The sequence below is a fragment of the Bombus pyrosoma genome, linkage group LG7 (genome assembly GCF_014825855.1).
Source record: "Bombus pyrosoma isolate SC7728 linkage group LG7, ASM1482585v1, whole genome shotgun sequence".
Taxonomy (NCBI): Eukaryota; Metazoa; Arthropoda; class Insecta; order Hymenoptera; family Apidae; genus Bombus; species Bombus pyrosoma.
Window position 1 is genome coordinate 5,932,832 of NC_057776.1, and position 25,352 is coordinate 5,958,183.

A 25,352-nucleotide genomic window follows, 5' to 3' on the forward strand; every position below is an offset into this window, starting at 1 on the left:
TATATAAAATACTTGTACGCATTAATTGTTGGCGCGTAAACTTATAGAAAATCAAATCGGATGACGAAATTTCAGTATCAGAATAAAAAGAAACGATAAAGATGATTTCGAAATGTTAAAAAGGTACAATAAAGGGGTATTTTGTTTATATTAATTGTATATATATATTTGTATATATGTTATTTGTATATGTTTAATATTTCCTAACTTTTTACTAGTGATTTGTTATGGATTATACATTACGCATGCATGTGTATATATAGAGAAGGTAGATGTTAGTACATACTGCGTACAACCGTATAACTATATGATTTCGAATAGTATATATTCAGTTTCCATGGTTAGAATAACCCTATATGTAAGTATCTATCTAGATATGTACATATAATCTATATGGATAAAATGTATGATCCGTAAAGGTAAGAGCGCTATCGTCGCGGTAGTGATTGCGATTAATTTACCAACTATAACAGTAGCGTAAAGCCGCGCGAAACAACGCAACACAGTTACGACATACGATTCGTTCATATCCCAGTGTAGTTGTGTTTTCAAATACATTTCGTTCTAGAGATTATGCATGCAAGCATGTAAATAAACGATTATCGATAGCGTTCAGTTGACAAGCATCGTATTCGAAGAGGGAAGGTAGAGAGAAGAAAGGGTAATAAAAGTAATAACCTTGATTCCAGATTTTCAATACATGATTAAGAAGACTTAAATTAATTCGGCTTACTATTGGACACAAACGAAACAAAATGTCTGAAAATATCGAAGAAATTATCGAAGAAGAAAATTCTGTTACAATGTTAGATGTACTTCGAGAAGAGAATCAGTTAGAAGAGGACGCGTATGCGGTTCTTGGTGCATCTGATGACAAAAATTGCACTTACAGCAAGGTTTCACTTTTACACAATCGCTAATCTTCTCTAGTAAACAAGTAACATTTAATTAAAGACGAATCATCTGACTTTCCAGGGTTATACACGGCAAGCTCTTTACGCATGTAAAACCTGTTGTCAGAAATCAGTACGTGCAGCAGTTTGCCTTGCTTGCAGTTTTCATTGTCACGAAGGTCATGAACTTATCGAATTATATACTAAAAGACATTTTAGATGTGACTGTGGTAATTCAAAGTTTGGAGGAAAAAAATGTAACTTGGATCCTGTATGTTGATTTCTCTGCTATTGTTATGTTTTGTGTTCTGTACATCTTCCTCCTCTTGTTTCATGTTTTGTTTTACTTATAGTCAAAGGATTCACTAAATTCCGAAAATCAATATAATCACAACTTTGATGGCCTTTATTGCATTTGTCAGAGACCATATCCAGATCCAGATGATACTGTTAACGACGAAATGTTACAATGTATAATCTGCGAAGACTGGTATCATTCGAAGGTAATATGCCCACATATCAGTTAAAATATTTTTGGACTAATTGCAATTAATGACATCTAGCATTTAGAATGTGAAAAGGAAATGCCAGCGGATGGTGCATACGATGAAATGATTTGTGCTGGCTGTATGAAAAAGAATGATTTCCTGTGGAATTATGTCAACAAATACACAGGTATACTGGAAAATTTTTTAATATCTTAGCGATTGTTATATATATATATATATATACGGTGATAATTGTAGTATATTTTTATTTCGAAAATACAGTTTTGCATATACATGATTGTAGCTTTGACAACAACAGAAGTTTCTTTCGGTGATAAAGAAGAGGAATTGATTAACGTTGAAAGTGAATCAAAAAGTTGTAGAATGCCAAGAAACAATTCTGCAAAACGAATAGTATCACGGGGAAGTTGTTTTTGGACAGAAGGATGGAGAGCCGCTCTATGTACTTGTGAAACATGCAAAGAGGTAAGAGGTTTTTTTCATGCAGCATGAAATAAATCCTCGATTTTCTGTAATCGTAAATTAAAATAATTTTTACGATCGTAGCTCTACCGAGAGAAACATATCGCGTTCCTCCTTGATCCAGCAGACAGTGTACACGCGTACGAGGAAGCTGGTAAAATAAATAGTCGAGAATCACGATACGAGAAGGGTATGAAAGCTCTTGCCTCTTTAGGTCGTGTCGAACAATTGACTGCTATCGAAGGTAATTAGGGATTAAAGATCTATTTGAGTCGTCCTATAATTTTGTTTATTTTATATTCACGTTCGCTTGTATACATATGTTGGCAGAATACAATAATATGAAGGAACGATTGAAACAATATTTGCAAAAATTTGCTGAAAACAAGAAAGTCGTGCGAGAAGAAGATATAAAGGAATTTTTCTCGGAAATGGAATCGAAGAAGCGACCAAAAGTAGTAATACCTACGTATTGTCGTTGAAATCCATTACTCGAATACTATAAAAATTTGTCGTTTCTAACAAAACAAAAACAAAAAATCAATGTATTTCTATATTACTGCAAGCGATATTTGACTTTTATATATTTCGTTCATTTACAAAGCTTAGTCGCGTGATATTAAACTATCTCGCATCTGGTACAATTTTCAAGTTGTAAATGTAGCAGTGTTCCAATAAATTATAACAGTTTTTTCGATATTAAAAGAGAAAGGGAAAGTGAAGGAGGAGAGAATGAAAAGTGAAGGAGGAGAGAATGAAAAGTGAAGGAGGAGAGAATGAAAAGGACGAAAGGAAATAATGAAAAGTAAGAAGAGTATCTCGTTATTTTTGGAAAATCTCAACTTTTCTTTAACTCTATTTAACGAAATGTTTTCCTATGTATATAACGCAGCGTTTACATCAGCAAGTAAAAAGAAACAGTTTGTGAAGCTCCAATACTTGTATGAAGTGCGAGCTGCGTCGGCAAACACCAAACATGGTGCGAAGTACAAACGCAATACGGTTATTAATGAAATTGGATAGTGGAATAAAAATATTATAATTGGTTGAAAGAAACTGTTTATGTGGTGGATTAGAATAATAAACATAAATAAATGCGATGTAAAATGAAAAGAAAGAAAGGACTGAGCGGATGATTTTGTGTTCTGTGTTTTTTTTTTTTGCGAAGAAAAAATAAATTACATTGGAAACGAATTACATCGCAACGTCGGTTTGAGCAGCAAATTACATATCAGGAACAGTCGGTTCGCCGTTTAATCGCAGCGGTATTACCAAAATTGGTTCCGTAGAATTTGGTTTATTCGTATAAATAGACCAGGTTCTTTCAATGCAGTCGAAGATACCTATATTTGTATGATTATTTGATCGATAGTTTGTCAATGATAATGATAGCCAAATTAGACGAAAAGAAAGAACGATAAAAATGGATAAATTAGAAAACCTACCAGTTGCTATAGTTTTTACAGGGTCGTCTTTATCTTTTTCTTGATAAACTCTATAGTCGTCATCCGTTTGGTCGCTTAGAATATTTATAACATCTTGGCGACACTTTGCTGGAGGATGGTTGCAAATAGCAGCCATTCTTTTGATGCTGCTATCAACGATGAGACCGTCGACTTCGGGTATTTTCAGTCGGAGATACCTAAAAAGGGAAGGAGACGAAGAAAGATTCGAGACGCCAGACAGGAGAGGAAAAGTCATTGTTAAAAATATTAAAAAAATATACTTGTTACAGTGAACCGTATTCTCTCCAGGACTAACGGTCAAAATGCTCAATTGCGATTGCGTGCCATTGATTTCGCAAGGACCGACCTCGGCATTATGAAACATTCTATCTCCTTCTTGCATTAGGAAGGTCATATTTACCGAGAACCCTTCTGCCGCGCCGAAACCTTCGTTTCTTAAAATTTGTTGAGCTTGCACGTAATTCTCCGCAGTTAACAATGCCCGGGTTAGGAAGTATCTGGCTGTATGTTGTTATTCCATTTACGTACAAAAGGCAGAGAGAGAGAGAGAGAGAGAGAGAATTGAAAGTAAATTGGAGAAAAATGGTACAGTAAGTATATTTAAAATGTACGTTTGTATTCGAAATAATCGAGAAGAGAAACTGAAAGAAAACGCGATGCAGCGAGTTAACATACTCACGTGTTTTACCAGATCTCAAAGTAGCGGCACTAAGCGTATTGATGGTATAAACGAGACCATACTGATTATAACCCATCGTGTATCCTGGTAAAAAACCGGCGTAACTCAAAGACGTAAAATTCTCTTGCTTGCATCCTGGTTCAATTACATGCGCCGAAACTAAATACCAATGATTTAACGTTTCGCTAAGCGCATCCTCGTTATGTCCCAAAATTTCCTGTTTTTCGGAATCAACGTGACAAAAGAACATGTAAGATAGTTACTATTACGTTTGTCTAGAAATGACTATTAGAGTCAGAATCGGAGCATAAACAACTATTTTTCTGAGTTTGGCTCGTCGTTTGGCTTACCTGTCCAGGCTGATTGCACATGATGGTCGAACAACCAACCGGTAATGCATTTCCTTGTCCTTCATTTGCCACATTTGGCACGATATCATCTAAATGCATGAGAAACAACTGGAAAGGAAGAAATCGTTCAACATTTTTACTGGATTGAAGAAGGATTTTCCAAGGGAAAAGATATCTCGGAGGAGGTAATATTTGTTTAAACGAGAGTAGAAAGAAAATATGCGCACGATGTATATTCGTGAGGGAAGGAGGTGCGCGCGCACGTGTTTACATATGTTGGCTGAAAATGCGCTAAGGTTGTCAAAGGATCCAAATGCATAATATATAAGCGTACCTTGTGAAAGGGAACGTTCGCACCGTCGGCCGTTCCTTGAATTTCCTTAACATATCCGGGAAATTGCTGTTCGACGCAGGCAAGAGTCTCGTCGTAAATTTTTCTACCCGCTTCCGTTTCGTAAAGTGGCAAATAGGTTTCATTGAGTGGTCGATACGCGTCGACGAACTTTTGAATTAGATCGGAAAACGTACGACCCTGTGTAAAAAGAAGTTTTCATCGCAAATGCCTGATGATACCAATTTTGAGATTGAACGAAATCGTATCATTCGTCGTAATCTATAATAAACTGATTCCAACCGGTTTAGCATTTAGAGGTTTCTTTTGCTCCTTCGCTGTCCAGTCTTTCACCACTCACACCCTCGGCCCACCCACTTCGGCATACATTATTTTACCGAATCGAAAACAGCGTTCGAGACGGTGACAGCGGTTGTTAAAAAAAGAACATGAGAATATGGCGTTTTTCGCGTTTGGTACATGACGCGACGCAACGCGAGAACGCGTTACTCTAAAATCTGCACATATATTATTTTCTTAAAAGACTAAACGTCACAGGTTGCAATAATATTGCGTAACCATTGTTACGTAACATATTCAATAAGCTGGAGACACAAGTGTGAGAATGATTTAAGATCGTTTGCGGTCTATTTGGATGCGCGTAAGAATAAGAGAATAAAACAATGGAATGTAAATACGATAAACAGTAATTTTTATAGTATGATCAAACATATACCCAATCATGCAAATACCGAGTAAAAGATAAAAGGGGAAAACCTGTATCGTTAAACGAGTCTCTGAAATGAGATATAATTAACGACTAACGACTAAATAGATTCGCATTCTATACTTTCTATACGGTCGCTGTAATTCTAATTAATATAATAGCAACCGTATTAGCCTTATCTTCGGTTCATAAAACTTACGGAATGAAATTAGTACGATACGTTGGATATTGTTAAATATACACGTATATACGTACTTCGATATTTTATGCAGAATCAGATCCGATTAATAACCCAAGTCAACGATATTTACTTATAATGAGTGATTTTCCGTCTGCTTTTTTGAATATAATCGAATGTTGCGGCATTCGTCTTATGTAACTAATAATTCCGTTTCTTGAGCAGTTTTTTTTTAATTTCCTCTTGTACTATATTCTCGTAAAGATATAAATTCTGCGAATACGTTACACGTGTGATGACGAGATACGATCTAATACAATATAACAACGATAGAAGAAAAAGAATGAATTCTTACGATATCAAAGCCGACGTCGTAATGAGTTCCTCTGGTGTAAATGATAGGAATCGCTTGCCTTCTTCCGATGTCCTTTGTCTTGCTAGTTATCTCTTGATCGGGCATTGTCGTTTCTGGACAACAAAATGGTTGCAACGTCACGACTAAAATTTCAACGCTATTTCGTTACATATTCGCAAGGTCGCTTTATCTCTTTTAACCCGTTGCGGTTCGCAGTATTTTCCTATTTCCTTTCCAATCGGTTCGCGCTAATTTCCTCGCTCACCGTCGTCGACTTGTCGAGTTTCAGTATGTTATAATAACATGTTTATATGTGTATGAGCGTGTTTATTATACAACTAATGATAACGAGTCACAATCGTCGGCGTAGGACCACAAAGGGTGAATAACTGCCCTCTTGTTTCTCTCGCGTCTCACTTACGTCTACGACTACGGATTTTTCAATCGACTTCGTTCAAAAACTCGCGTTCCTTCGATTTTCTCTAGCCCACCTTCACTCTTTCTCTATTACTCTTTTACACTCTTACCCTCTTCTTATTTTTATGCCAATATTTGTTAATTTGTTCTTTAACGCGCGAATATCTATCTTTTCGAACGTATAATGCGTCCTCGTTTGATTATCGGATATGTAATCAGGCAAAGTATGTATACCGTGCTACATGCTATATCGAACACGAATAATTCATTTTCCTTCGCGTGGTAGTCACGATTCTCGTTTGCTCTGTCGTTAGAATTTCTCCCTTTTCTTTTTTCTTTTGTCGACTGGTACACGATACACGAACCACGATAAAGAATAGAACAGGGTAATCGGAACGAGGTAATTGCAAAAAAAAAACGTAGGGTCAGCGATCGTAAAATGAAAAATTCGACGATTTCAAGAATCCAAGATGATAGAAAATCGATGAGAAAGAAAAGCAATCGGACACTTACTACTTGCCATGCGATTACACCTACTTCTTAATAGTGCTCGTTCAGTTTACTCTGCACCCGTATTATGTAGATACAATTACTGTTCTTTCTCGTATTGTCACTTTGCTTCTTACTTCTAGACTTACCCTCGAGAAAACTTGCAGAGATGCAAGTGAAATATACCGAGTAGGATACGAAACGGCGGAGGTCGCGTCGTCGTTTTGACGGTGATGATCGTCGCGCACGACTGACGATTCGCGATCGGCTTCGCTCCGCTACGAAGACTCCAAGTCTAATCTACCTTTTATCGGCTTACATCGATTAGCGGAGTCGTATGGTATGGATAGTTGAGTTACCTCCAGGGGGAAAGAATTCTTCGACGTTTAAAGAATACATTGTACATTATACTACCGCGTTGCCACAGCCACCGGCAATCGTTGATGCTATTGCTTTTCATCTTGTCTTTTCCATCCGATCTTTTCACCACGCGATGATATCGAACGAGAGGAAAGTACGCTTCTTTATTGTGCACGACAATGGTACCGATTGCGATATGAGAAAAGAGTCTCTGTTTTCGATTATCTGTTTTTTTTTTCATTTAATAACATACTGTAACGCGTATACCTCCGATTACTTTCGATTCTCATTTCAATTCGAATTAATCCACAGCAAGATTCTCTCTCTTCCTCTTTCTCAGATTTCGTAAAAGTAGAAAATAGTAAGGGGAGAATAAGAAACAGGAATTTCTTCACTTTAGTGGATAACAAATAAATTATAATATAATATAGTTACTGTATATAGCTGGTATCAAGATATGCTATGCCACTAATGCCTGCAATTTCGTATGCTATCACATTCGAGGAACAATGCTTATGAGATTCACGTAGACGTACATTGAATTAGACGAATCGAGATCTCTTATCAGAAGCAGAAAATCCCTTACCACGGCGACATTTCACGAAAAAAAAAGGAAAGAAAAGTAGGACAGACAGATTGCAAGAGGAATTGAGAAACGAAAGCGATCTGGTTCTCGCGAGAAGACGATGAGAAGAAGAAAGAGGGGGAAAAGGGGAAAACATGATAGAGTATGGATATCTGTGACATAAAATCTAATCGCAAAACACAATCCAATATAATTATTCAGTAAGGCATAGTTGCAAAAGAATCTCATAAGCATTGCAGCTGACAGTCAGCCGCTATTCTGGCTTCCAAATACGGCTATATTTCATGCCTATAGATGGACGAGAACCAGAGCTCGAAGCTCTTTTACGGTTTCCTCTAAAATCTCATCACTGGCGATTTCCTTCTCTTTTATCAAATCTATATCGCTTATTACACACACGCAAAATCTAAACAGAAAAGTAATAAATGCGTCCACGACCGTTTTATTAAAACTATTCGATTATCTTTCCTAATTAAAACTCACAAAATTCGTGATATACCACGTAATTATTATCGTACTTAAACCGTAAATTACGTATTCGATAGAACAATGAATCAAATTCATACAGCACGAGCGATCAGCAATGAACAATGAATAAAGCAACGAGTACATATTTCTTTGTTTTTCTCTTATTGGCATTGGAGACTTATTACCCCGTTTCACATAAGAAGATACTCCCCCATGAAGAATGCAAATTAAACGTTATTTTCTAGTAATTTATTAGTATACATGTTTAATATAACATAATGTATGTATATCTAAATATATACACGCGCGAGTGTATAGGTCTGTAAATGTGTGTGTGCGTGTGTAGATGGATTTATGTGGAGTGTCTGTATAATGTTTCTATATATTTATGTATATCTGTACATTTTTGGAAAATCGTGCGCGACATTTAAACATACCTAGTAAAATACGTACATCGAAAAATGTACACAACAACATCTTTTCCACATTTGGTCACCTTGAGAACAAACTATATCCGGTTACAAATTTTTCCCATTTTTTTTCATTGCATATTCTTCACTTCCGTTTGTTGTCGTACTCATTTTCTCGTCATTCATAAAATTATACATAATTTATTCGTACAAGGAATTATATGGAGGAAAAATAATAACTTTCTTCTTCTTAACAGGAAAAGCAAATGTTGTTTGTATTTTTATAACAATAACTTACTCCCCACAGACAAAGATTAAAACAGAAACTTATAATTAGTGCACTGTTATAATGCGATACGAATCAAAGACATTTCTCCTCTGAAAATAGAAGAAAATAGAAGAATCAGACAGAAAGAGATGGTAAATTAAACAGCTGGTTATCGGCAGAAGGGATGCTGGGAGGTAGAGAAGGGGAATTATTGGAGAAGGAGAAACAAAGAGATGGAGAAAAACCTTCGCTTCGTAAGAAAGACACTTTCCTGACCCGAGTTCAAACATCACTTTTAAACAATAGTATACATACATACATACATACATACATACATGCATACATATATACGTACGTACATGCGTACATACATACATACATACATACATACATACATACATACATACATACATACATACATACATACATGCATGCATGCATGCATACATACATTCATATATACATACAGAAAGACATATATACATATGTGTGTGTGTTCGTCTGTCTAGTGTATTACCCACTTTGCGGTAGAAAATAATAACGCCTAAAAATTTCCTCCACTTGGATTTAATATAAAAGAAAGCAATCGTTAAATATCGGATAAAAAGAAATTCGGTTCTACGAGAATGAGTTACATAGCCGGTGCTGTCGTGCCCGCGTCTTTTGTCTTACAAATATGCGTTTAGGTTTGATGACGCACTATTATTCCGATATCAGAATGGCAGCATTGATTCTGAAATGGTGCGTATATTCAGTGAAAACTCAGTCTTGTAGAAACAGTTAGTCTCTTGAATTTCGGCGAGTAACAATAGTCACCGATACAAAATTGCTCTGCCGTAAACACTAGGCATTATTAACTTTTTTCTCGTAGGAACGAAAAGACTGAATTCCCGAGAATATTTAATTTCCCGGTTGACATTTACGATACTCAACACGCTACTGCTCTGCTGTGTTTAGCTGCTCTTTGAGCAGCTATTCGTTGACTTCGTCTTAAAGTACGCGGAGGTGATTCTGCGTCAGTTTCCTCTTCCGAATCGGAATTATCGAGTGCTGTCTTCCCAGCATATCGCCAACTAACAATTGCACCATCCCACTGAAACAGAATGTTTTCTTTCGATCGTACTCTTCATTCTCATTCATATATCCCACTGCTTACTAATATTTATATTTAGATGTACATAATAATATCTACATATAAAACTGAAATATGTATAATATATAATACATACAGATGTTGAAACAATTTCCTGATGAAATGGATGCCAACTAACATCACGCACGCATCCTTTGTGTCCTACCAAACTACTAACTATCCTACCCGTCAAAACATCGTAAACTGAAAAGAATTAAAAATCGTTTATAAACTTTAACGCAAAATTCGCGTGACCGTTCAAATTCTGATACAAGCACAGTGTAAACTTACTTATTACCCGACCTGCAGCGCATCCGGTGTAAATATATCTTTGGCCGGTAATAGACGAAGGTGAAAAATGACAACGTATTAAAGTTTGAAGAACGGAGTGGCCACGATAGGTCATAATGCTGGTATCACCTTCTAACATATTTTTCGCTTTATGCACTGTAACGAAAACGTAAAAAACTTTGCATAATACTGCGACATACTGCGCGATAATCAGTAGAGTTATTCTTTACTAACGTCGTTTTGGTACTCGTTGCCATCGATAATCCCAGTTTTGATTTGCAACAGCTTTACGTGTATTTTGTTCTCCGTTATGATCGGAAAATGCACGTACGTCCCACAATTTGATTGTTTGATCTTTACTATTAGTAATCAAATAACGGCCATCACCACGTGGATCAATATACGTTATCCCATCCATATGACCAGCTAGTACTCCAACGGGATGTGGATCAGTTTCATTCAAAGTTCTTCTGTCCCAAACCTAACAAATCAAAAAGGAAATATATCATAATGTACGGGATATATTATATTACAACGTGTATCGTATATATGTATAATTCCTTTCATAAAATGGTTTTCATAAAAAACACCTTGCAGAGGCCATCATCACCAGCGCTGTATAGGATTTGAGAAGTATTGTCCGCAAAAGCAACCGTATTTACATCGTTGTCATGACCTTCGATCTAGAAAAACAGGGAAAAGAAAAAAGAAAAATCTGTAAGCAATAAATGGTGGAACACTAACTTGTGACAATGATATACAGACACATACTCTGAAAGCACGTTGATGACACTCTCTGTCATAAACGTAAAGATAACCATCGTTTGCTCCACCTAAAATCTCTCGACCATCGCTAGAAAATACAAGCGAAAATACGCAAAATCGTCGATCCTCTGGACACAATGATAAGGATTCTTGGGCACTCGAATCTCCGTAAACGGGACAAAGATATACTGGAATAAAGAAAGTAAGAGACAAGGAATGATAAGAAAAACTTAACCGATTTGTATTGTTTCAATAGTATACTATATACTTATAATACTTACAACATTCCGACCAACTGGAATAAACTATATAATTCCCATCGGGACTGAACGCTGTGTCTAGGATACTCCAACCTACGTCACGTGCAGGAATGGTTTTGAATTGTACAAAATCTCCATCGTGTGTTCGGTAAAGACGTAAAAATTTGTCTGTTAAAACATAGAACGTTAGATTCAATAATGAGAAAAATCGAAACAATTTACGGAGGGAAGATTTGCTCCGAATAGAAAGACAATTTCAATGTAATGTAACTTGCCTTGACTGGCAGTTAAGAAAAATCTTCCATCTTTGGAGTAAGAACCACAAAATGCTTTGGTATTATATTTAGCAACCTGATGCATCTTATTTGGTAAAAAATTGCTACTTATTCTGCACCGTTCACCTGTACTAAAACTAGGACCTAGAGCTCTTCTTTGAATCATCGATGTGACAGAGAGGTTACGCTTATCAATATTATCCATAAATCCACATGCTTGCTTTGTAGCAAGACTTATTTCACTTTTCTAAAAACAAAAAAGAAAACGACGACGAGAAGAACATAGAATCTGAAACAACAACTGAAACTAACGGCTGGTGAGCCGCATATTTCTAAATAACGAACATCTAGCCTGGATGTATTTGGCAAAGTCGTAATTCTTGGAGGTTGTGAATTTGCGGCGTATTCCTCATCCGAGTCATCATGATCCGAAGATATGATATGTAATTGACCGCTGCAACATTCCAGAACGGAAATCCGTTAATAATCTCGATTGTTGGGAGCTGAACTGCTTGCTCGAGAAAAGACTAAAGGGACGGTGAACGGGGAGGTTAGGTTATCCAAAGAGGCAAGACAGATGAAAATATTCGATTATCTTGAGAAAACAGAGAGAGATACGGTAAAAAGGGGTACGATTTCCTCACAGAAAGCGAATGTTTCGCTTTTACAAAAGTGAATTATCGTAGCGCGGATCTATCGAGATATATAATAATAACAAATTAGAGAAAGAGGTTAGAATTCCTCCTGCTCTCGTTTGTTCATTCTCTCTCTCTCTGTCCTTCTGTCATTTTTTCAACTTCTCTTTTCTGTGGAACCTCTATACCTTTCCTGTCTCTTTCTATCAACGGTCATACGTATACCACACGTTCATATGAAAGATCCACAATGATACTAAACCTTTCGCCTATGAGATAACATTGAACCAACCTGCGTATTAGATATTGCAAGACAGCAGCAAGTCCTGGATCATGTTCAATATCCATATTCCGTGAATTAATGCCTCCCATGCAGCGTGTAAACGAATCTTATTTACCGTCTAAAAGCAAACAAGGAAAACGTCCAAGGGTTGATGGCGTTAGTGCAGTGACTATGACAGTTGAAACAGACGATGACAGGAACGGAGAGAGCGCGTGAGAACTTGGAGTGAAGAGGGGAGAGGAGAACGGATCGTGATATCTTGTTCTTCAACGGTTGCAACACATGGAAAAAGAAAAAGTTGTTATTCGAAAAGTAATAGATTGTAATTGTGATTGCCGAACGACAATAACACATACACATATATGTATATTGTGTACGTGTAGAGTATGTGTAAATCGAATTCATCGAGCGAACGAGGCTGAAAAGGAAAAGGGTTAAAAAATTAAAGGGGAAGGAGGACGAAGGCGCGCTTGGAACGTATTTAAACGTTGTTTTACGAACGTTGAAATTTCGACATTGGGCATTAATTAATTTGGAACATTTTCAGACACGTTTACAAACACTATAAGTAAAAATCTCTATATTCGATTCAGATATCTTACGTATCTAGCATCAGTCAAATAAAAAGAAGGAACTTTATGACGAGTTCCAGTGATTTCCGAATTTTGCGAACGTATCTTTTCGGAACAACAAAACATTTCGAACTATTGGGGTTTTAGGATGAATACGATAGGATAAACATTATAGATAAATATTATAACGATACTAGAAAGTGAAAAAGATCAGAAAATTTATTACGCTTACTAGATCTGTCACTAGTTGAGTTTAAAAAGTTGAGTGAGACTGATCGGAAAGCGCTTAAATTGCGCTGATCGGAGATAAGTCAGTGAACTTTCCTATTCAGGGAAATTCGACTTGATTCCTATGCGCATCGAAACATTCACGGTGCATAGCCATTGGCTAAATACAGAATAGACCTGACATCCAATGCTTCTTCATGTTCCATGTTTTGATTTGAGGGTCAGCTAACAATCTAACTATTACCCCCTTGCTATTATCGTGTCACACGAGATATTATTGATTGCGGTATAGATCCCTGACCGATAACAGAATGTGTGCCGTGATATTCCCTAAGATTGAATCGAATGTGATTCCAATGTTGGTCGTATTTCAGAACGCGAGACACAAAATCCCAAATAATATCATGTCTATTCTATACTTGATCTAGTTAGATACAGTTAATGGAATGGATTACAAGCACTCATACATATAGTATGCATATGAGATCCCATGATGCCGTGTGAAATAACGCGTGATCGCGGATGTATTATAACTTTAGTATGTAGCGTCACTATCGTTCAACTAATGTACTTCATTCTCCTGTATTCTGCTTTACCTCGCAGTACGCAACACTTTGCCAATAATAGACACAACGTGTTGCACGGGCGAAAGAAAGTACAGGAGAATGAAGTACACTGAACAAACGATAGTGGCGTTACATACTAAAGCCACAATATGGCCGCGATCCAGTTGCATAGTATGTATGTATACATATCAATGATATCAACGATTAGTAATGTCGACTAAATAACTGCAAGCTCGGTAGATAAAAACGGACAAATTTCAGTATACAAATATGTATTGTATGTACGTACTTTAACAAGGCGATGAAAACGATGCGGTTTTCGCATAGATGAAAAGAAAATATAATAGATATATATTTTTAACAACATGGTATACCGAAAAATTGCAAATGTAGTATATATTTCTTTTCTAATAACACGTATAGGACGCAGATTTAAATGGTTGGATCGATAAGAAAATCTGTAATGTACAATATACATACACGCATACGTACGTATGTATAGAGAAATTAGTCATGTTAATAAATTATATGCATATACATATGCGTATAATACACAGGAAGGAACTAGAACTATTTTCACTTTTTCTTAATCGTTTAATGTTTTTCGACGCGCCCTCTGACCTCTTGCCATTTCATACTTGCAAATTGTAATCTGTAGTTAATACATAATCTGTAAACCATAAGTTGCGACATACGGTAACCCCTACCGACTAGTCAATTCCCCCTACCTTTGGAGCAAGCTATGGCATCCCCTAACCCCGGTCTCCGGACCGGTGTCCCGTGACCCACAGCTACTTGCAGTCTGCAGCTACCAGACCTATAATTTCCAGGCAGAGGCTTACACCCTGGCCAGAGCCGGAACCAAGCTGGAGCCGAGGTCGTGGGCAAAGCCATAGCTCAGCCGGGATCGGAGGGCGCGCATGCGTCTTTTTATTATTTTCTTGCGACTTTCTCGTTCTCCTATCGAATGCCGACAACGTTAATTCGCACGTCGCGATGACGATGACGACAACGACGACGACAACGAAGACAACGACGACGTCGACGATGACGACAACGACAACGACGATGACGATGACGACAACGACAACGACGATGACATCGATGAAGAAGACGATGAGAACAAGAAGAAGAAAGAGATTGAAAACGAACACGGTATCAACGTTATCGGTTATCGTGCGAATATCACCTTACATTGTTATTGCTACTAGCAAAAATAGAAGACGAAACCAAAGATGGGAATGAAGACGAAGACGAGAAGAGGGCTAGAATTAGGGACAAGGACAAGATCAGCAGCAGCAACTGTTAGAACAAGAAACGACGACTACTACGTGGACGGCGGTCACGACGAAAAGAAAACAAAGAAACAGAATCAAAACAAAAACAAAATGAATAAGACGAAGAAAGGAAGAAATAAAGAAATTTGGATAAAAGAGAATAATCTTAGTGAGACGGTTGTCGAGATGTGCAATATCGGAAGCGATACGCGGGAAGGATAGTTTAGAGAAAAGCGAAGGATTCGATTATCGGTAACAGTGTCGAAATTTATATCTGTGTCGGTGGTGATGCAGTCACGCGTCAATCGTGGCCGACTGTTCCTTTGGATTGCTCGCGCGAGGATCGCGCGGCGCGCGCGTGCTCCGAGCCACCGCGCATCGCGCATTACCCTTCTTTCAGTTTCTTCATGCTTATAGTGCTTCTATACGCGGTACACGATTCCCGTTGTCGTCGGCAACAGGTGAGCCATTCCAAACCTTCAGCTGCCTTGTGCTCTTTTTCCTTGTTTTTCACCAATCATTTTCGTGTTGTTTCTTTTCTTCTCATTTTCTCTCTCTCTCTCTCTCTCCTCCTTTCTCCCCCAAAGTCTCACTCCCCCTCTCATCACCTTACCATCTCGTTCGATTTCTTTTTCTTTCTACTTTGTCCGATTTTGTTCTCGCTGTTCCAAGATCTGCTGTATTATTGAAGCTAACCGACGATTCTATTAACACGGTGTTATTTAACTAACGATACGACGTATTACCGCTATTTTTGAATAATTGGCCGAACAATAGACGAATTACACTCTAATCGATCGCGAGTTTCCCCGCGAACTTGTGCCAGAGGAATCGTGTTTCAGTTGGCCACAGTCGCTCGAATGGTCTAGATGAAATCGCCGACTAACCCGCTACCTTAATTAACTACCATTGTTGGCTGTCGACGAAGGTTCAAGTTGCCCCTTTTGACATTTGACAACCACTTTTCCGACCATCTGTTCGGTATTGTCGTTAGAAACCGGCACGATCATAGATTTTCAATCACAGATCAAATCATAGGTTTTCAATCATTTCGCGCTCAAACGAATCTCGACGTTTCGCTTCGTTTCGTTCCGTTATCCGTTATTCGAGAAAAACGACATACTCGTACGTGAAACGCGCTATTATTCTCTTCCCATCCTGATCCTGAAATCGATTCCAATTCTTTGCAATTCTTTGCTCGGTGCGAATGTGATAAATTTTGCGTGACAGCATCTTGCTTTCTCTTACCATCCATGACCGAAACAAACTTTGTCTCTGTCTTGTCTTTGGCGAATCGATAATACATGTTTGTGTATGGTTGTTAGTCGATCTTTAAACTTGCTGCGAATTTTTCCGAAACTGATTAAATATCGAATTAAAATTCAGGAAAAATCATCGAGTCCTCGAATTTGTTTTTATTTTCAATTTATTATTGATATACACGGCAAATGGTAAACAGCAATAGCGACATGTTACCAATTATATTTATCGAAGCAAGAAATAGAAAATAGAACTAATTGATGAGAATAAATGAATATCCTGGTAGAAAGTCGATCCCTCCCCTCTTGACAGCTGTGCCTAATTCCAATGTCTGTTAGCCTGTTCGGATTATGTTTATTCCTGATTGCGCGACCAATGTAATGAATCAGACTGATGCGATCCAATTCGATTTTTCTCTCGAATTATACTCGTTGATTGTGCAATATGTATAGAGGATTGCCTACGAAGGTACGAGGTGGTAAATCGATAAGGAGTTGCGTAAGGAGAAACGAGAGGAGCCGCGAGACGAATTCACAAGAGAAAGAAAAAGATTGTGAATGGGCAGATTAGTAAAAATGTTGCTCTTGGAATACCGATTGATGTATATCGATCGTTGCACACGCAGAATAATCGATTAAATCACCGCCATTATTCTCATCGTCCTCGTTGTCGTCGATATTGACTCGCGATAGCGAGTAAAAATGTATCGATCTAAGAATACGTTTGTGCTTGATAGTCTAGCAGGTGTATCCGTGGAAGAAGCAAGTGACTGGAAGAGGATAATCGAAAGTTGAGAAATTTGGCCGGAGCGGAGCGATTAAACGAGGTGATTCAATGAACATTGAGGATTAATACGAAAGTCATTATGTTTGCTAAGTCGAAAAGCAGTGGCTCGACACCGAGCGTTATACTTCCGAATCCCCTTCAAAATTTATACGAAGTCGGCAAACAATCGGCTACCGCGGGCCCCGAAAACGCTTGGCGCATATACGACGGATACACGAAAACCGATCGAAAGGTAATACAGTTTTTCAACGATCAGCATCCATCTTTTTCCCCTCCTTCACTCTTTTCCCTTCGTTGTTGCCCGTTTACTTCCTTCTTTTTCTTTCGTTTTAGGAAGTGTCGATATTTTTCTTTGACAAAAGATCGGTCGATAAGCTGCACAAACCGAAACGAAAGGAGACCGTGACGGAAATTTTACGGAATGGCGCACGACAAATGGAACGATTCTCTCATCCAAAGATACTACAAGTAAGAGATCTGTGCCTCTATTTTCGTCGGATACACATTTTTTTCACAAATGCACGAAAAATCATCGTCGCTCCTCGATATCTATCCGTTTAGGCGTTCAAGGTGGAGGAATGCGCGGATAGTTTGGCATTCGCGTCGGAACCAGTGCTGGCTAGTCTTGCCAACGTTTTAGCTTATCAGGAGCAACAAGCGAATAATGTTGGTCAGTCGTCGAGTAACGTAACGAAACAAACTTCCTCGGTCGCTGGTCATCGTGCAACGTACGCGAAAGAATACGAGTTGCTCGACATCGAAATCAAATATGGGTTGTTGCAGGTGAGGAACGCGACTGGGGCTCAATCTAATTTATACTCATGTCATATACTCTATTATAATAATAATAATAGTCTTCTTTTTCTCCTCTTTTTCTCTCTCTTTCTTTTTTTCATTCAGATCACGGAGGCTCTGCTTTTTCTTCACGGAACCTGCAAAGTTCTTCATAGGAACGTTTGTCCTGCTAGTATTATAATAACCAAAAGAGGTACTTGGAAATTGTCAGGGCTTGAATTTATCGGTGAGTCTGATCGCACGATCTCGTTCGACGCGCAATTTTCGAGACACGATCTTTCGCGATTCGTTCGCTTTTTCTTGTCGTAGAAAAAGTTAATGAAGTACCGATGATACCATTGCAACCTTGGACTAACCGCATGCCGAAAATGACGCAGCCGAATCTCGATTATATAGGTAAGAATGTAAGAATATTCCGATCTTTCTTCCATCTACTTTTTTTCTTTTTTCTTTTTTTTTGCATTCGTTTACACGCTACAGCTCCGGAAGTGCAGCAAAAGAAAGTGGGAGGCTTCTACAGCGATATGTACAGCTTTGGTATGACGATATGTGCAATTTTCAACCAAGGACGCCCGTTGATTCAAGGAAATCATAGTTGTTCCGAGTACCTGAAACAGCTGGAAAACGTAAGCAACTCTTTCTACGTAGTACAGTGTTCTCGTATTATCTCGTGTTATCTTTTAGCTATTATTGCGCGTGTCTCTAATTCTTTTCTAATATATTTAACCATTTATTTCCTTGTTCGTCGTTTCCTTTTCCATTGCCACAGCTGAAAGAACAAGTTGAGGTTATACTACCTCTAGTTCCTCTTCCGCTTCGAGAAGCCGTTTCCCGACTGTTACACGTAGATCCAGAAAAGAGGCCGACCATTCAAGTTTTATCCATGATCAAATATTTTCAGTACGTAAATACGTTTCTTTCGAACGAACATTTCACCTCCTTTGTATTTATATTGTAATTATTCTACGCGAAATCATCTTCCACTTTCATTTTGCAGAGATCCACCGGTATACGCGCTTCAGTTTCTCGACGTTAGCAAAATGAAAGACGTATTGCAGAAAGAGCATTTTTATACGACTACTTTGAAAGGAATATTGCCTTATATACCAAGGGTAATTCGTATAGTATACACATAAAATAGATTCACGTATAACGCAATACAATATAGTCTAACGATATAACGTAATGTGGTGTAATAAATGATAACTACGCGACATGAAACACCATATGAAAACAATATATTTGAATCAACAGAAACTTTGGTATCAACATATCTGGACGTATTTGCAAACTGAGTTGGAAAGTCAAGAAGTGCAATCGGCTGTACTACAACCGGTACTTTACATCGTACAAAATAGTACACAAGAAGAGTACGATCAAATTGTATTTCCATCGTTACGGTAAATATTATATAAAAATATCTCTGTCTCGTTTCATTCGCGAATTTATTTATTATTAATTGGCAAATGGAATCGTCGCGTAGGTCGCTTTTTTCGAATCGGAAATCGATTCAGGGTACGGTAACGCTGTTGGAAAATTTGCATTTGATATTAATGAAAACATCTCGAGAATATATAGAAGGTGAAGTACTTCCAATGTTATACACATCTTTCGAGAACTCAACTACTCAAGTACAGGTATGTGTACACAAGTGTATGTCAAATAAGAAAGAAAGCGAATAGAAGAAACAGAAATGGAAGAAAGGAGAGGTAAAAGAAGTAATGCGTATAAAATGGTTCGTAGACCGCAGCATTCGTAGCTGTATCGAACGTGACCGACTACATAGACGATGAGTCCGTTCGAAATATCGTACTGCCGAAACTCCTTCAAGCGTTTGAAAAAAATTTAGTAGATTCCCGAGTACTTATGAACGTGATCCCCTGCATTTTAAATCGGTTGGAGAAGCAGAAAATCATCGATTGCATCTTACCGTTGTTGTTCAATGTAAAGCTTCAAGAACCGGAGATAATCGTTCGGGTTGTACGTAAGTACACACGGTACATAAGTACGTTTGCATCCTTCTTCCCCGATTGAAGCTCTTGGGATAGTGGTTGTTTCGAATAAAAATCGCGTCCATGCCTTATATCTATGTATATATAGATAACGTGTAACCGAATCAGCGTTGATCCACAGCCACATACATGAATATGTAACGCAATAAAGACAACGACTATTCTAAAACTTTTAAACGGGGTTGTATGCGTATACGATGCACTTGCATTCCCACGATCGTCCTCGTTGTTGTTGTTGTTGATTGATGCATACTCGATACTGAGACCAAGGTTACGATTCGACTCCGACAGAGATTTACAGATTGATGTTAACCGACAAAAAGTACGGACTTTCTGTCAGCTGGATGGCGACTCGAGCGATGCCTTCTTTGCTACCTCATACTATCAACCCGGCACTGACTCTCGAACAATTTGAATTACTTCTCAAGGTGTTACAAGATATGCTGAATCACATCGAAAGGTGATGAAACGTTTGTTACAGATAATATAGATTTTACGTATAACTTGCGAAATTTCTACAAAGCATCGATAATCGCTGTTACACATTTCTTCGTTTGTTCTTTCGTTTTTGTTTCGTCGTTTCCTTTGCTTTTTTGTCCTTCCGAACAGAAATCAAAGGAATCAGTTAACCCTGGACAATCTGTCGTTGTCGAGCCCGGAACGATATCGAAGTTTACGGCATCAACATAGTACGGATAATATGTACGTCGCGCCTTTCAACATACCAAACTTACGGATCGAGCAACGTAAAACTTCTTCGGCCGAAGACATGGCTCGGAAAAATAGCACAAGTAAGAATGGCACGAAAGAAGCAAATCACGTTCGAAATGCGTGTATAGGTGGAATAACAAGTCGCGTGACTTTATAATAAATCCTGCTGTTTCGTAGATTCGATGTCGTCGACGGTTTCGGCGGAAAACATGGCGAGAAAGAACTCGATGATAAGTAAGTGATTTTTCACGTACGCGTAATGCTACTTTCTTCTACTTCCTTTATAGATGAACGTTGTTCTTTAATAATTTCAACATTGTTCGAATCAGCCATGTTCAGATGGTTCTCGTCCTCGAACAACGACAACAGTAATTTCCTGAAAGTGGCGAATACCTTTACGAGCAGGCGGTTATCGGACAACACTCTGATGACACCGAAAATCCGGGTAGCACCGTCTTGCGAAAGTTCTCCAGGTGTTACACCTGGCGATGGATTACCAATCCGGCGCCATTCGAGTACCGGCCCTCAAGATCGACGAGGATCTAATATAAATTTATCGCCTCCCTTGGTATCGTACCTTTGCCATCATATCGTTTACCCTGTTATCCTTTTTTCTTTCGGTTCGTTGTTTCAACTAGGAAAAGATAAGAAGAAATATATAAAACGTAATAAACCAACAAATAAATTGACCGTTTATAGTAAAAAGTAAGAACTAGCTTTCGTAGAGAAGCAACGGGGCAGAGAAAGAAAAAAGAAAGGAAAAGCAACGAAAGAAAAAGAAAGAAAGAGAAAAAAGAGGGAAAAGAGAGAAAGAAAGGAGGGTTGCAGTAAGGGAATAGTAAAGATGTGATTCTCTCGATAGGGTGGAGGAATGCCGATTACCAGTAGCAGTGTGCCATACTTGGTTAGTTCAAGCATGAACAGTATACGAGGTTCGAGGCGTCCGTCCGTTTCTTCGACATCTTCTCAGCAAGGGACCGGACTTCTACAGCAGGTTGGCTCCAGCATGGTAAGACAACAACCCCCCATCTGCCTCAACCTCAATGGACTACCACCACCACCACCACCACAACCACAACCACCAACACTTTCTCCATTACTCCAGCTACCGGGACAGCCTTTCCACTGACCCTTCGTTACAGCTGCAGCGTAAGAATATTCACTAGCTTATCCGAAGACGTCGCCGATGCTCTCTTTTCTTTTCTTTAGTAATATGCGACTCGTAGATCGATAATGTTCATCGTTCTCGTCACGCTGTGTCTCCTTTTCTTTCAAAAAAGAAATGAAAAGTAGAGAAAAAAAGAAAGAAAAAGGAACACCATCTTTGTGATTACGACGTAAAGTGAACATCGTTCACGGTATTCACGTATATTCACGTAGTGGCGCATTTTGCAATTTGGATAGTTTTTCGAGCAAAAACATATACATATCTTTTTCTTACAGCAAACGGACAATTCCTGCTTATCCTACTTTTCTCCCATGTTCTCTCTCTCTCTCTTTTTCTCTATTTCTTTTTCTTTCATTCATTTTTTCACTAGTTCGCTCGCTCGCTCGCTCGCTCGTCCAATTTTATTCCTTCCTACCTTTCTCTGATTGCCTGCTCTGATCTACTACTCATAGTCTATCGAATCTTTTATTGTTCGTGATCTTCCGATTTTCTTCGATTTACGTATATATGTATGTACAAGCACCAATGCTTCGCAGCTACTTGTATCGCGTGCATATATCATGTATATATCGTGGATGATTTTTCGGAAATCGACGAAGCAAAGTAACATATTGCATCATTTTTCGATAACACGACGAATATCAGTAATTATACGCTTGTCTTTTGTTTCGTTACAGTACCAATTCTTCAACAAACAATTCGACGCTTGAACCGTGATCTTCGTAGGATACCGCGTACCCGTTGTCATAACGAACAATTGGTTACTAGTTACTAATTACTAGTTACTGGTGGTTACCGTCCGCGCAACACGACGCGACGCAGTCAAGGTAAATAGCAGCAAATAAGAATAATTTGATAGGGATTTCATTGAAGTTGGAGAAGTGGCTTTTGGTTGATCGATCTCGCTACATTATCCTATGTATGTACCTAGTTGTATCGTACGTACGTCGAATAACTTTTACTCTTGAGATGGATATACTTGGACCTAAAATGTATCGGTCATCCGTAGAAACGTAGTAGCACAAGGACTTTGATTTCTTGCAGAAAATATCGATTTATTCGAGACCTTCTAAAGTGGCCTAATCCCATAACAAGTAAAACATAGTTGTCAATTTGTCTGTGTAATCGTTTAAGACATTCTGAAAAAACACGAACGAATGTGTTTAATACGTGGCCTATCGTTGCACGTAGAGTCGGTGCAGTTGAAAGTAACGCGAGCTTCCGACCAAGTGGCGAGAGTAAATGCGTTTTAAAAGGCGCTCCAAAAGAGAAAAGCATTTTTCCATGCATGTTCCCGCAAGTACAATCAAATTAAATTACGTAACGCGATGCGTGAGTCATTTCGACTATTCCAAGTCAATTATAGATAATGCTATCAATTTCTTCATATTATGCATCCGCTTTTTCTCTAAATTTCACTTCTTTTCTTGCAAACGTAACGCTGAAAGCGAAAATTTGGCTGCTTTTACTACCTGGAAAATAATAACAAGTTATCTCGTTGTACATCGTTTCGAGGAAAATAACTTTATTTATTCTCTTATTACTAGTAAGCAAACTTATCGTTATTTGCGTTCGCTTATAACAGAGGAAAAACGTACGCAAATAACGTAACAAACGTCGATGAAAAATAGGAACACGTTGTATAGGATATAAATTGCGTGTTGGAATCTGATAGAAGCGATTGAGAGTTGAAAAATTTAGTTTGTGTAAAAGTGTCGTGCAAAAATGTCAGATGTTGCAACTAGGTGTATTTCGATGCACATGTATACATATCAAACATGCACAGTTGTACGTGTGATAGCTTAAATATCTCCACTTTGGCGACATTTCCTCTCCTCGATCGCGTTGAAAGTTTGTTTGTTGAATTCTCGATAAAAAGTATATTGTTATAGTATATTTTGGAACGTATGCAGGTGTGTGCGTGTGTTGTGTACGAGACGATATGCGTAGAATCGTGAAAATGTAAGAGAATGGAAAAACGGAGAAGAGGATAAATATGTTAACGTTAACGTAAGAGCTAAACGTAAGAGTACTTAGGAACGTAATAGCAGGCAAATCGCAGGAGACTGACTGCTTTTCTGGATAATGACGCGGCACTAGAAAACAAAGTGTCCTTAAGATTCGCGCTAAGAACTAGTTTTCGTTCGCTAGATCACGACCTGCGTGATCAGAAACGAATAGTATTGTTGAGATAGAACTGCGTGGACAATCTTGGGCAATTTTCGGTAATCTTGGACAATCTTGGACAATCTTGCACAATCGTTGACAATCATCATCGAGATCGAGAAATCGCGAAAAGGTTGGTGCCACTTTTAAACCGAATTCCATTAAATTTCATTGGCCGGAATGATGTTTGCGTCCCTGAAAATCATCTCTTAATAATTAATTGGCGGAATTGTAATTGCGAAAAACATTTGAACGGTTGTTCATGTAATATCGCTTCGGCCATCATCGGTTTATCGGCGAGAAAGCGAGTCTCAGGATCTCACGTATTCCAAGTATCGCGACTGTATCGTACAAACAGAAAATGACAATCATATTCGATTGCGGAGCTACGCCGAATATTGAAATTTTCCAATTCTAGAACGTAAATCTCTTTGACCTGTCGTGTGTAAGTAAGTAAGTACCTGTCGTCGATCGATAACGTCGACCGTATTATTCTTCCCATCGAATGTTTTCCTTCGTCCACTTTGTCGTGTTGTTTGCCCCTTCTTCCATTTTTCACCTATATTCCCTCCTCTTTATTTCTTCCATCCTTCTTCCTAAAGTCTATTCTATTCCAGCTTGACCGTTCCGATTTTACACGGTACAACGGCTGTGAACGGTTTAAAAGTTGAAACGATCATACTCTCCTTTTCGATGCAGACGAAAGCGTGACAATACCGTGGGGTGACTGTGAGACTGAGGAACTGTCGCGAATGTATTGCTACTTATTGTTAGATACGATACGATACGATACGATACAATACGATATACCAGTAACGGTTGAGAAGAAACGGAACCTCGTGGTAGGCATGTATCGAAGATCGACTGCATCGAAATGTAACGCGAGCAATTCGCCGTTTATGATCAATTACGATGTTCCCATCGACATTATTGTTATCATTGTATTCTGTAATTTTCTATGTGTAAATGCGAATACACGCAACGAGTAACGTGCTCAATAGATTTCCTATCGAGATTAGGTGTCGAACGCGATCGATCATTCTCCGTGATATCTTTCGCAACCGACTTCCTTTCTCGACTAACTTTAGTCCGTTCTTCGATCGTCCGTTCTCGTTATTAAGTATGTATATTTCGTGTATCTCTTTCGAAGGATGTACCATAATAAAAAGGATGCTACTTGATTTAATGTATCTTCCACCTTATTTACGTAGTTTCGGATACT

The 25,352-nt window shown here is 38.3% G+C and overlaps 4 protein-coding genes across 11 annotated transcripts; 2 read left to right on the plus strand and 2 right to left on the minus strand.

The window, feature by feature from the left end:
* Positions 1–6: 6 nt before the first annotated feature.
* LOC122569676 (putative E3 ubiquitin-protein ligase UBR7) lies at positions 7–2,916 on the plus strand. 5 transcript variants are annotated; one of them, XM_043731092.1, is made up of 8 exons: positions 7–123; positions 690–896; positions 976–1,164; positions 1,247–1,396; positions 1,457–1,568; positions 1,686–1,867; positions 1,949–2,108; positions 2,195–2,916. In XM_043731092.1, exons 2-8 carry the CDS (start codon positions 756–758, stop codon positions 2,344–2,346), a joined length of 1,086 nt encoding a protein of 361 aa, XP_043587027.1. In that variant the 5' UTR covers positions 7–123; positions 690–755; the 3' UTR covers positions 2,347–2,916. The 5 variants fall into 5 exon arrangements, with proteins under 5 accessions (XP_043587027.1, XP_043587026.1, XP_043587025.1 ...); XM_043731091.1 differs by lacking the exon at positions 7–123 and adding an exon at positions 225–358; XM_043731090.1 differs by lacking the exon at positions 7–123 and adding an exon at positions 436–587.
* Positions 2,687–7,159, minus strand: LOC122569675. The gene is made up of 8 exons (XM_043731089.1): positions 7,006–7,159; positions 5,951–6,063; positions 4,694–4,891; positions 4,360–4,467; positions 4,010–4,226; positions 3,591–3,831; positions 3,310–3,506; positions 2,687–3,207 (listed from the first exon to the last, which is right to left on the minus strand). The coding sequence occupies exons 2-8, from the start codon at positions 6,053–6,055 to the stop codon at positions 3,089–3,091; spliced, it is 1,185 nt and encodes a 394-aa protein (XP_043587024.1). The 5' UTR covers positions 6,056–6,063; positions 7,006–7,159; the 3' UTR covers positions 2,687–3,088.
* Positions 7,160–8,504: 1,345 nt separating this feature from the next.
* On the minus strand, positions 8,505–12,847 carry LOC122569672 (DDB1- and CUL4-associated factor 11). Its single transcript, XM_043731077.1, has 10 exons — positions 12,599–12,847; positions 12,017–12,125; positions 11,672–11,918; positions 11,418–11,564; positions 11,143–11,324; positions 10,962–11,054; positions 10,606–10,852; positions 10,372–10,527; positions 10,178–10,284; positions 8,505–10,041 (listed from the first exon to the last, which is right to left on the minus strand). The coding sequence occupies exons 1-10, from the start codon at positions 12,676–12,678 to the stop codon at positions 9,877–9,879; spliced, it is 1,533 nt and encodes a 510-aa protein (XP_043587012.1). The 5' UTR covers positions 12,679–12,847; the 3' UTR covers positions 8,505–9,876.
* A 1,227-nt stretch (positions 12,848–14,074) lies between these two features.
* On the plus strand, positions 14,075–25,312 carry LOC122569122 (SCY1-like protein 2). Of its 4 annotated transcripts, XR_006317336.1 has the most exons (19): positions 14,075–15,693; positions 17,229–17,510; positions 17,612–17,746; positions 17,840–18,061; positions 18,179–18,299; positions 18,383–18,469; positions 18,554–18,699; positions 18,843–18,973; positions 19,071–19,185; positions 19,328–19,473; positions 19,557–19,710; positions 19,817–20,057; positions 20,377–20,545; positions 20,695–20,876; positions 20,974–21,030; positions 21,126–21,364; positions 21,659–21,945; positions 22,642–22,791; positions 23,009–25,312. XR_006317336.1 is itself a non-coding variant. In XM_043729664.1 (18 exons), exons 2-17 carry the CDS (start codon positions 17,358–17,360, stop codon positions 21,923–21,925), a joined length of 2,565 nt encoding a protein of 854 aa, XP_043585599.1. In that variant the 5' UTR covers positions 14,075–15,693; positions 17,229–17,357; the 3' UTR covers positions 21,926–21,945; positions 22,642–25,312. The 4 variants fall into 4 exon arrangements, 3 of the variants coding, with proteins under 3 accessions (XP_043585599.1, XP_043585601.1, XP_043585600.1); XM_043729664.1 differs by having other exon boundaries at positions 22,642–25,312; XM_043729666.1 differs by having other exon boundaries at positions 21,659–21,805; positions 22,642–25,311.
* Positions 25,313–25,352: the final 40 nt, after the last annotated feature.

Bases quoted from the DNA above. Each gene is read 5' to 3' on its own strand.
- LOC122569676 (XM_043731092.1), top strand. From the start codon at position 756: ATGTCTGAAAATATCGAAGAAATTATCGAAGAAGAAAATTCTGTTACA. The intron at 897-975 runs GTTTCACTTTTA...CTGACTTTCCAG, and splicing joins AAAATTGCACTTACAGCAAG to GGTTATACACGGCAAGCTCT. The intron at 1,397-1,456 runs GTAATATGCCCA...AATGACATCTAG, and splicing joins AAGACTGGTATCATTCGAAG to CATTTAGAATGTGAAAAGGA.
- LOC122569675 (XM_043731089.1), bottom strand. From the start codon at position 6,055: ATGCCCGATCAAGAGATAACTAGCAAGACAAAGGACATCGGAAGAAGG. The intron at 4,227-4,359 runs GTAAGCCAAACG...TCCGAAAAACAG, and splicing joins TGTGCAATCAGCCTGGACAG to GAAATTTTGGGACATAACGA. The intron at 3,832-4,009 runs GTGAGTATGTTA...AACAACATACAG, and splicing joins TTTGAGATCTGGTAAAACAC to CCAGATACTTCCTAACCCGG.
- LOC122569672 (XM_043731077.1), bottom strand. From the start codon at position 12,678: ATGGGAGGCATTAATTCACGGAATATGGATATTGAACATGATCCAGGA. The intron at 11,919-12,016 runs GTTCGTTATTTA...TTTTGTTTTTAG, and splicing joins CAAATACATCCAGGCTAGAT to AAAAGTGAAATAAGTCTTGC. The intron at 11,565-11,671 runs GCAAGTTACATT...ATGTTTTAACAG, and splicing joins TTTCTTAACTGCCAGTCAAG to ACAAATTTTTACGTCTTTAC.
- LOC122569122 (XM_043729664.1), top strand. From the start codon at position 17,358: ATGTTTGCTAAGTCGAAAAGCAGTGGCTCGACACCGAGCGTTATACTT. The intron at 17,511-17,611 runs GTAATACAGTTT...CTTTCGTTTTAG, and splicing joins ACACGAAAACCGATCGAAAG to GAAGTGTCGATATTTTTCTT. The intron at 18,300-18,382 runs GTGAGTCTGATC...TTCTTGTCGTAG, and splicing joins GTCAGGGCTTGAATTTATCG to AAAAAGTTAATGAAGTACCG.